Source organism: Hippopotamus amphibius, chromosome 1 (assembly GCF_030028045.1).
Source record: "Hippopotamus amphibius kiboko isolate mHipAmp2 chromosome 1, mHipAmp2.hap2, whole genome shotgun sequence".
Taxonomy (NCBI): domain Eukaryota; kingdom Metazoa; phylum Chordata; class Mammalia; order Artiodactyla; family Hippopotamidae; genus Hippopotamus; species Hippopotamus amphibius.
In genome coordinates, this window is record NC_080186.1 from 44,181,497 (window position 1) to 44,192,522 (window position 11,026).

At 43.3% G+C, this 11,026-nt stretch overlaps 1 protein-coding gene across 4 annotated transcripts in view; it reads right to left on the reverse strand.

The window, feature by feature from the left end:
• The window catches only part of ECHDC2 (enoyl-CoA hydratase domain containing 2), a 33,004-nt gene extending 21,978 nt beyond the window's left edge, over positions 1–11,026 (reverse strand). For all 4 annotated transcript variants that reach the window (XM_057710988.1, XM_057710981.1, XM_057710972.1 and 1 more), the window contains exon 1: positions 10,857–11,026. In XM_057710988.1, the coding sequence (XP_057566971.1) occupies positions 10,857–10,992 (136 nt within the window). In that variant the 5' untranslated portion in view covers positions 10,993–11,026. The remainder of the gene's footprint in view (positions 1–10,856) is intronic.

Genomic DNA, 11,026 nt, shown 5'->3' on the forward strand with positions numbered 1-11,026 from the left:
CTTCCCTTCCATGCACTTAAGCCTTCTCCATTCTAGCTCCCATCCCCTCACTCAGCAGAAACTGTTCTCACCAAAGTGACCAGTGTAACCACATCACTAACCAAGGGATGTTTCCATCCTGGTCCCAGGCTCAGCAACAGTGAACTCTGCTGACCATACACACACTCCTCCTTGAACATTTTCTGCCTTGGCTTTTTTTTTTTTTTTAATAGATTTAGTTTTTTTGAGAGCAGTTTTAGGATCACAATAAAATGGAGTGGAAACGTGCGGAGATTTCCCATAAATCCCCTGCCCACTGCACACACATGGTCTCCCCCATGATCAACATCCCCATCAGAGTGGGATATTTGTTACAAAAGATTAACCTACATGGATACGTCATCATCACCCAACATCTAGTTTACAGTAGGGTTCACTCTCAGTGTTGTTCATCCAGTGGGTTTTGACAAATGTATAGTAGCATGTATCTGCCTTGTAGCTCCACATTCTCCTGGCCTTCCTCCTGCATGTCTTTTCCAGGTTTTCTTCTACCCAATTTTAAAATTCTTAATTCATTTACTTAACATATATCTATAATAAATAAGTCCTGGGAATGTAATGTACAGCACGATGACTACAGTTAATAACTCTGTATTGTGTATCTGAAAGTTGCTAAGAGAGTGTATCCTGAAAGTTCCCATCACACACACAAAAATGTATAACTGTGTGGTGATGGATCTTGACTAGACTTACTGTGGTGATTATTTCAAAATGTAAACAAATACCTAATTATGTTGTACCCCTGAAACTGATACGTTATATGTCAGTTATATTTCAATTAAAAAGCCCCAACTCTTACGAAAGGTAACTCCACAAAAGAAGATATAGAAATGGCCAATAAGCACATGGAAAGATGTTTAATTTTATTAGTATCAAATAAATGAGAGTTTAAGAAAAGCATAGATACGACTACACACCCAGTACAATGACTAAAAGGACTGAAAATAAAAACCGAGTATTGGCTATGAAAAAAAACCCTACGTATCTATTGAACAACTATCATATACAATAAATTGTGGGAGTTATAAGTTATGGAATAGTCCCTGTCTTCAAGGTGCTTATAGCCTAATACAAGTAAATGATAACATGACGTCATAAGTAAAGTAAGCACATAAAGTACTATAGAATTAACAGATGGCAGTCATAGAGGGAAGGGTGAGAATAGGTAAAAATTTTCACTTGAAGAATGAGGTGTAGTGGGAAAAATACTACAGGTAAGAGACTACTCAATTTTTTAAAAAAAATTATTGAAGTATAGTTGATTTACAATGTGTTAATTTCTACTGTACAGCAAAGTGATTCAGAGATATATATAATATATACATATTATATGTATATATATTCCTTTTCCTCTTTTTCTTCATTATGTTTTATCACAGGGTATTGAATATATTTCCCTGTGCTATACAGTAGGACCTTGTTTATCCATTCTATATGTAATAGTTTGCTTCTGCTAACCCCAAACTCCTAATCCATCCCTCCCCCCACCCCTTCTCCCCCTTGGCAACCACAAATCTGTTCTCTATGAAACCACTCAATTTTTTAATGTTGAAGTTCCTGAAAGGCCAATCCAAGATCTCTTTATTCAGTCATGTGTACAATTATGTATTTAACACATGCTGGCCTCTGTACCAGACACTGGTGTCAGAGACCAGGGCAGACCCAGTCCCTGTCCTCTTAGATCCTACAGTCTAACAGAGGAGACAGACATTCAACAAGTAATTACTATTTGTGATGAGAACATGGGGGAAAATAAGACAAGGGGGTGGGAGGTATAGAGTGGGCAGAGGGGACCCCTAGTGTAGAAGGTCAGCAGTGACTTCCTGGAGGAAGAAGTGACCTTTCAGCTGAGAGCTGAGGAATGAATAAGAATCAGCCAGGAAAAGAGTGTGTGTGTGTGTGTGTGTGTGTGTGTTGGTGGGGAAACCCATTTCAGACAGAGTGGTACAGATGAGGACCCTGAGTATAGCAGAGCAGGGTACTATAGAGTTTGTAGAGCTGGGCCTCTAGTGTTTTTTGGCTGGGCCTGACAATTAAACCAACATAGAAGAGATCAACAGGAGAAAAGCACACAAATCTGTATAAGTTTTACATAACACCGGAGCCCTCAAAAGGAAATGAAGACCCCCAGAAATGGTAGAACCTACATGGTTTTACAGCAGGCTAAACAAAGAACGGCAATTGTGGAAAAGTTAACTATGTGGAAGGCTAAAGGAAGATAAGGCCTGTTTGTACACTGTTGTCTGTTTGTATACACTTGTCTGTTTGTAGAGAATTCTCTTGGCTTCAACTCCCTGTTTTTTTTCCTTCAAGATTTATTATTTATTTATTTATTTATTTATTTATGGCTGCGTTGGGTCTTCATTGCTGCGCATGGGAGCGGGTGCTACTCTTCGTGGTGCAAGGTTTTCTCATTGCAGTGGCTTCTCTTGTGGAGCACAGGCTCTAGGTGTGCAGGCTTCAGTAGTTGTGGCACGTGGGCTCAGTAGTTGTGGCTTGCAGGCTATAGAGTGCAGGCTCAGTAGTTGTGGTGCACGGGCTTAGTTGCTCCATGGCATGGGGGATCTTCCCAGCCCAGGGATCGAACCCGTGTCTCCTGCATTGGCAGGCAGATTCTTAACCACTGTGCCACCAGGGAAGCCTCCAACTCCCTGTTGAAGAATGTTTCTTTTCACAGGTTCAGGGAGGGCATCTTTCACATGAGGTTTATATCTCCTGTTTTCAGTAAGAAAGGGCGAGATTAGAATGCCCACCCGCATCTGCTGTTTTTTTACAAGTGCCTTTAGTCCAAAAAAAGAAAAACCCCTATGCCAATGTGTGGCATATTTTTGGGGGGCTGGTGCATATTCTGCCACCTTTCAGCATCTTACAGGACGGGAGGAGTTCAGAGCAAAGGCAGAGTGATGAGAGGCAGGAGAGTCAGGAGGGCTGCGCTTGCTCATCTGCCCCTTCTTCTTCACGCCTCCCGTGTGCCTGCCTCCTGTACACCCAGGACTGCCCTGCACACCCAGCCAGCTCTCTTTTGAGCTCCAAGCCTGAACATCCAGCTGCCCACTTGACATCTAGACCAACGTGTCAAAAAATGATCAGTCTTTTTCCTGTTCCTTTGGTGAGCGAATGACACATCAACTCAGAGTTCTGTCATGTTGCCTCTGTCTTCCTCACCCTTGAAGTTTACTCAGTCTCTGATGCAGCCAATTCAACCTCTTAGATCTCATACTCTTCAGCTCACATCCCTCCCTGCAGCCACTAACCTGGTGGGCTCTTTATTCTGTTATGTAGATCCCCCAACCTGCCCTCTGCCCTCAGTCTTGCCTCCCCTCCCCTCCACATCCGTTCCCTCATTTGGGTCAGTCATCTTTCTTACCCAAATCTGACCATATTCTTCTCCTCCCCTCTTCATCAAAATTAGGTCTAAATCCTTAATACCACCCAAAAGACTCCTAAAATCTGGCCCTTGCACCTCACTCTGGCCTCAACTCACCGCCACATCTGAGCCAGGTGTAGGGAAGAGAGACTGGCTCTAGGAAGGGGCTCAAATACTCTTATGCCTTCTCGGCCATTTCCCCTCCTGTAAAATGTCAGGATGGACTAGAGGAGTGTTTACCAATCCTTTGGCCTTCAAAGGCCCCTTATTATTTTCTCTCAGGGTGCTTAGTTTTGTGCAACAAGCAGGATTTATTGAGATGGCATTCTTAGTGTGAGTTGATCTGAGACACTGAGAAGGGCCAATGAAAGTTTCAGGGCTCTCAAAGGACAGGATTTCCAGCCACAGTTAGAGAACTGTGGTCCAGGACAGAGAGCTGTAACATGCAGGCTAGGTGGGCTTCTTTAGCCTCCCCAGAAACCTTCACAGAGCTCTTAGAATCCATCAGACCTGGAGGTCCCACCAAGGAACTCAGACGTCCCAAAGGACAGATGAGAAAATGCTGCAGCTTTGGGGAAGGGAAACTGGCAGATACAGAGAAACCACATCTGAAGGGCTAAGGAGGATAGTCTAGGTCCAAGGTCATTGTGGCAGACAGACCTTAGAGTGGCCACCATGTTCACATCCTGAATAATCCCCTTCCCTTGAATGTGCGCAGGACCTGTGAATTGCTTCTAACCAAGAGAATACAGGTAAGGTCATAAAATATCACTTCTAGGACTTCCCTGGTGGTGCAGTGGTTAAGAATCTGCCTGCCAATGCAGGGGGCACAGGTTTGATCCCTGGTCCGGGAAGATCCCCCATGCCGTGGAGCAACTAAGCCCGTGCACCACAACTACTGAGCCTACGTGCTGCAACTACTGAAGCTTGATCACCTAGAGCATGTGCTCCACAATAAGAAAAGCCACTGCAATGAGAAGCCTGCACACCACAGTGAAGAGTAGCCCCCACCTCCACAACTAGAGAAAGCCCACAGGCAGCAATGAAGACCCAATGCAGCCAAAAATACATACATACATACATACATACATAATTTTTAAAAAATATCACTTCTAAGATTAGGTCCAATTATATGGCAAAGGTGATAAGATGTTACTTCTGTTATTGGGTTATGATGTATATAAGACTGTATTACTAGCATACACTAGAGAAACTAGTGGACCTGTGGAGAGGGCCGTGTGGCAGGGTACTGTGGGCAGCCTCTAGGAGCTAACAGCAAGGAAACAGGACTTCAGTACTACAACCATAGAAGATGAATTCTGTCAACAGCATGAGGAACTTGGAAGCAGATCTCTCCCCAGTTGAGCAAGTGATGAGACCACAGCCCCCACCAACTCTTGGATTGCAGCCTGCTACAACCTTGAAGCAGAGAACCCAGCTAAATTGTGCCTGGGCTTCTGACCTACGGAAACTATGAGATAATAAATGTGTGTTATTTTAAACAACAGAGTTTGTGGTAATTTGTTACATGGCAATAGAAAACTAACACAGTCCTGACAGCCTGGGAAACTTTCCTCTCTTCGCTTTCCTATTCTGTCTTTCTTTTTTCTTGGGCTGACTCTCTCCCATATTTCACCTCTATCTCTCTCTTTCAGAATGTAAATATGGTGCTTGGCTCAAGTCACAGCTCAGTCACATACCAGCTTCATGGCCTTGGACAAGTTACTTTACCCTTCTGACCTTCACTTTCCTGATCCATAAATAGAAATACTAAAAAGGTTGTAATGAAGATTAAAAGAGATAATGCCCACAACTGCTTAACCAGAGTTTGTGGGTACTGTGAGTAGGGAAAATGCACAGAAGCTGGGGAAAGTCTAGGACCCAGTACGAGGTGTGAACTCTAAGCTGGGAGCCCTGAGGAGCCAGACAGGGTATCTTTGGCTTCACTTATTCATCTGACAATGTTCAAGTTGTACTACCACATGCCAGGCCTGGAGAAATAGAGAGGACTCAGCCATGGTCCCTGACTTCTTAGTTGAGCCCCTATTCTGGGAACATTGCCCTTGCTGGGCCCCAGTAGTGATGATGGGTTTGCACTGCACCCTCTCTACTCTTACCAGATCCACCATGCCACTGGCTGATGATTTGATTTCCTTAGCAGATGACCTAGAGTCATATCTGTCTGGATGGTCTGGATCACAAGGTGATGTGGGTGGGAGTCAATAGAAACTACTGGAAGGTAGTATAGAGACCAATTGGTTTAATAATCCCTTACTACATAGAAGGGAAAATTGAGGCCCTGAAAAGAAGAGAATTTGCCAAAGTTAATAGCTTGACCCAGCTAGCAATCCTCACTCTCAAAGAGCTAACAAATGATGGAGACAAGTCCAGACACAAGGAATGTAAAAGGACAACGAGGGGGAATAATTCCAGGAGGATTTACAAAGGTAGAACGAAAAGAGAGGACCCAAGTCAGGGGCACAGTTAGAACAGAACACCGAGGTGGGACAGCTTAAAGTGAACAAACACATGGGTAGAAAAGATAAGGTGACAAGGTCAGGTTGTGGTGGAGAAACTTGAACATCCAGCTAAGGAGCATAAGGAAGAGTGAAGAGTGGTTAACAAGAGTTAACCAAGAGTGGATTAACAATCCCATTTTCAAGGACAACAGGCACAATGTGACTATGCTCTGATGCCATCACGTTAAGTAGAAAGCAGACCTGGTGGCTTCTAACGGGGTGGTGGGGTGGTGTGTGGGTCTCCTCCTCATGCCTCCTCCACTGCTTCTCCTTGGTTTCCTTATGTCCTTCCTTCCAGATGCCCTGTGGTAGGGGCAGAGGCTTAATCTCCTGATGCTTGTTATTTCTGGATAAAAATTTCCCCTATTTACAACTGAGCCCTAAGGTCTATGACCAATGGTAATTTTTAAACTAATGTACAAGTCTGTGTTTTGAGTCACTGAATTACCAGAGGAGGTAGTGATGACCTAATAGTTGAGAACACAGGTTTTGAAATCACACCTGGTTCGAACTGTTTAACCTCTCTATTCCTCAGTTTCTTAATCTGTAAAGTTGGGAGAATAATTATAACTATTTCAAGGCAAGTGCTGTTGCCAGTTTGGCAGTAAATTAAGCATGAGAGTAAGGGGTATTATCTAACACCAGCAATCCCACATGGCCAGAAAATGCTCACCAAGTGATGTAGTGGGATGTTGGAAGCCCCTACATGTCCATCAAAAGTGGGGGATGCACACTAGGGAACAGCATGCAACAGCAGGGAGCAAGGAACAGATTTATATGGCAGAGCAGCTCTTCAAAACTTACTATTAAGCAGGAAAAAGGAAGAAATACGAGATGTCTAGAACAATGCCATCTGTGTAAATTAAAACTTGGACACAAACAATGCTACATTAAGTGCAGGGAAGGTTAGAGCAGTTGGGACTGGGGAGAAAGTAAAGACGAGAGGGACTTTGCCCTGAAGGTAACTCGCAGTGGTAACTTTGCCACTGAATGCAAAGTCCAACCACTCCCCTGCCCCTGCAAATAAAACTACCCCCAAACAGGAACAAAACAAAATAAAACCAACGAAACAAAACCCAACGCAACACTCAATCAATACTCTCTTCAGTTTGCTAATCAGAGAATACCAATATGACAAACAGTTCACCATTTCTTTCTTCCTGGTTTTCACTAGAAGTTAAGGGTTTTTTTTAAGGGTTAAAAGTTATAATATGTAATCAAACTACTACAGTGACAAGGGAAGCATTTCAGCATGTAAAGCAAGTAGGATCTTTGTTGTTTGTGAGAGAAGATATAAAGACTGGAGATATTTTTGTTTAAAAAAAAATGAAAATAATTTTGTTCTAGAGCTGATTGCTTATGAATGGGGGAAAAATGGGGCAAGTTAATATGGATCCAAAAAGCGATAAAAGGTTTGTGAAAAATGAATTTTGAGAAAAGAATTTTGTATGTTGTTAAGTTTAACACTAGATTAAATTTAATTAGGTAAATAAATTTTGTGATTAACAGTAAGCTGGTACAAGACTGAAATTTGGTTCTCTCTCTGTTAAGAGAACAAAGTTCTCTTGAAATGCTGCTTTTGATAATAGACTGTGTGAATATCTTTGGGTTTAAGTGATTTATATTTGTTTTTAAAATCTTGTTACTTTGGTAAAATAAATAGTATTATTTCACAATGATCTAGGAAGATTACGGCACATGTAGATAAAGTTCACTCTGCTTCTACAAAGATTCATTGTCAGACTATTACCGAGTCTAAGCTCACTCTGCTCTCCGCACAACAGGCCAGTGAATTGAAGATGAGGTGTTGCGGCAAGGAATACGACTTTATTCAGAAAGCCAGCAAACCATGAAGATGGCAGACTAATGCCTCCTAAAAAACCATCTTATTGGGCTCTGGATGCCAGTTTGTTTTATAGAATCAGAGAGGGAGGGGCTGGGAAGTAAAGTTAAAAGGATTATCAGTCTTCCAAAACATCTCCTGGAATGATTAGCCTTGGGGGAAGGGATGTGTTAATTTCACAGGTGGATAGGGTTCCCTGAGGCAGGCCATTGTGTATGATTAAAGCAATGAAAAGCAAAGGTTAAAGTCAAAGAAACAGATCCAACGTGGAGTCCAATTTAGCTCTACACAATAACAAGACTTTGGCCATCCTGATGTGTTTGTAGCATGGCAATGGCCTACTCCTAAGTCAGAGAATTTAAAATGGATAAACAGTGACTGTCAATTAAACAGTCAGGGATATCGGAAATCCAAGATGGCCACTTGGCTTTTTCCAGCTCCCTGACAAACCTCATTTTTTTATTTGATGGGTTAAAGCCTTCCCCGGCTACAAGGTTAATGCCCTCACAATGAGGAAAAAAAGGTTAAAAATGTGTTTTCCCCTCGGGGTATTCTTTCTACAATCTCCAGTGATCAAGACACCCACTTCACTAGACAAATCATACAAGCCTTAACAAAAACTTCACGAACTTCTTAAAACTATCACTGTCATTATCATCCTCAATCATCAGGCAAGATCAACAAAACTAGTAGAAAAACTGGACTCAGAGCAAAAATTAATTACATGGGATTAAATGAACTGGTAAATATGATTATAATTCTTTTATGACTTTTTGTCTGACATATTGCTGGCTTTTAATCTTTGTTTTGCAGATATAAAGAAGCTCTTCTCGTCAAGCTACTTATAGTTTATAACAATTTGGTAATTTATACCTGTGGGTAAAATTAAAACATTTTTTTTGCTCTCTGCCTGGTCCCTCCAGAAATTGGAGACTGTTGGGTTCTGAGCAGCCTTATCAAAACTGTTATTTCTTACATTACTAAATATGTGACTGAGCCTCTGATAAAATGATAGTCCCATATGAGGTTGATGATTGTAATGATGTAACTCTAGATAAGAGAAAAAGCAACAAGAGGGGATATTTTCCTGGACGATATGAGACTAGTAAGACTTTCAGCTACTGCTAACAAGGCCTAGTCCAGTAACACACTGAGTGGCCTATCAGTGTAATCTTTGCCAGACCTGGAAATAAACATTCCTAGCACCATGGGACAGAATGGACATTAAATGCCCCCCAAACCATGGTCAAATTTATGGTGATGAAGGGCCCCTGCCGATTGGAAACTGGCACTTGCTGTCTGCCTCTGCAAAGATTAAATCAGGAGCCACTGCAGCTGCTGACCTTCAACACCTCCTGAAAGAAATTCGGGATGGAGATCAGGAATGAGGCACTCTATGCTCTGGGAAAAACTCGCAGAACAGGCCTTCAGATAGTTAGATATTTTCAGGTAAGGGTTTTTATGAGCCCAAATTCTTGCATCTTCTCATACCTAGAGAAATACTAAAATTATTAGTGGTGACAACTGCTTTGGTTTATATGTTAATATCACATCAAAGATTAAAACCTACTTAGATAAAACTAGACAACTGGCTATTCGGCTACAGATCTCCTCGAAGTGCCAGGTCTAGACTGGGATTCAGGCTTATGATCCTGAAAAACAAAAATGAGATCTGTTTTGTCTATTAATGTTCAGGTTGTCACTCCTCCAACTAATTCTGAGTCTGTTACACCTACATCGATCACACTGGGCTAATAAAAGAGATCATCAAAAATATATGACCATCCCAAATGGCTCCATTCCTTTGGACAGGGTAACCCAAGTGCTGACTCTGTCTGGACCAGGATCAAAATTGTTACCAAACATAACTTGGTTCTTACTCCTGCTTTGGCTTCTGGTTGCAATCATTCTTTTACTGATCTTTGGCCCCTGCCTTTTTAATCTACTTGTTACATTTATCTCTTTCAGATTAAGATACTTTCACATTAAGATAATGGTGATACAGATATTGCAGCCACTCCTCAGAACAGATCCTGCCAGAATAACAACAGAAGTCGCCCTGGGGACCCTTAATGAGATAGGGTGCGAGCTCTGTGACCCCAGCTAGGTAGGGTCTACAAGTCCCTTGCCAGCCTGAAGAAGCTACAGAAGACAGATCATTGCCCTTCATCCTCCCAATAAAGATTTCTTGGGGTTCACTTCTCTCAGGGGGGATTTGAGGTAGGACATAGATGGGCCCCTGGGCCAGACAGCTGGTGTTTGTCAAGAGGAGTAAAATTGAAGCTTTGTTCTCACCTAGACACTCCAAGGACAAAGCTAGTGGCAGAAGCCGAGCTCTACTGGAATAAAGAGATAAGATGACCCCTCCTCAGATCAAGGAAAATTTCCCTGTCTACACAGGCTCCTGTGGGTCAAAAAGGGAGGGGGTGCCACCCCATAATAAGTGTGGACATACCCCCACAGGCCTCTGTGGTGGGATCCATCTTAGCAGAAGGCTGTGCATGCATGCTGAGGTGGATCCTAGGACCAGTCAGGAGTGAAAGAGAAACAAGATAATTGGCCACATGTAAAATAAACAAAGACCTGGAAGGGCTGTCCTATATAAGTGATTTAATTCACCTCTTTACTGTGCCCTCCTCATTAGCAAGGACACCCATACCCTTCCTCTCTGGATGTGAATTTCTGCCTGGCTTCGGAGTTAAATAAATAAACTGCTTCTCTGTGTGCTCTCCCATATGTTGTGCTGTGCCTCTAATAATAAACTTTGTACTGTTGTGCAGTTTTCGCCTCCTTGAAACATTCTTGCTTTTAAACAGGGGAAAGAGCCAGGGCCACTTTGCTTCTAGCCGCTAGTCCTTGGTGGTCTAGTGGCTAGGATTCCTGATTTTCATCCAGCCTCCACAGGTTCAGTTTCTGGGCAGGCAACTAAAATCTCTCCTTAGGACCGCTCACTGCTGCCTCTCTGAGATCTGTTTCAGTCTGCTCCGGTGCAGTGGACGAGCTGGCCGTGGGTCCCGCCCCCGCAGCAGCACCAGGCACCGGGCCTACCTCGGTCAGCCGGCGGGGCTCCCCAGGACAGCGCACCTACCTTGGTCTTGACCCTCCAGAGCGCACACTTGGATCTCACGGTTTGCCGCCCCAAAGCTGGAGGCGCAGCCACGGGCCTCAAGAGGCCTCCAGGGACGCGGAAGGCGCAGGGCGGTGGTCAGGCCGCGCAGCAGCATCGGGGCGCAGTCTGGGAAGGTGCCGCGGGGCACC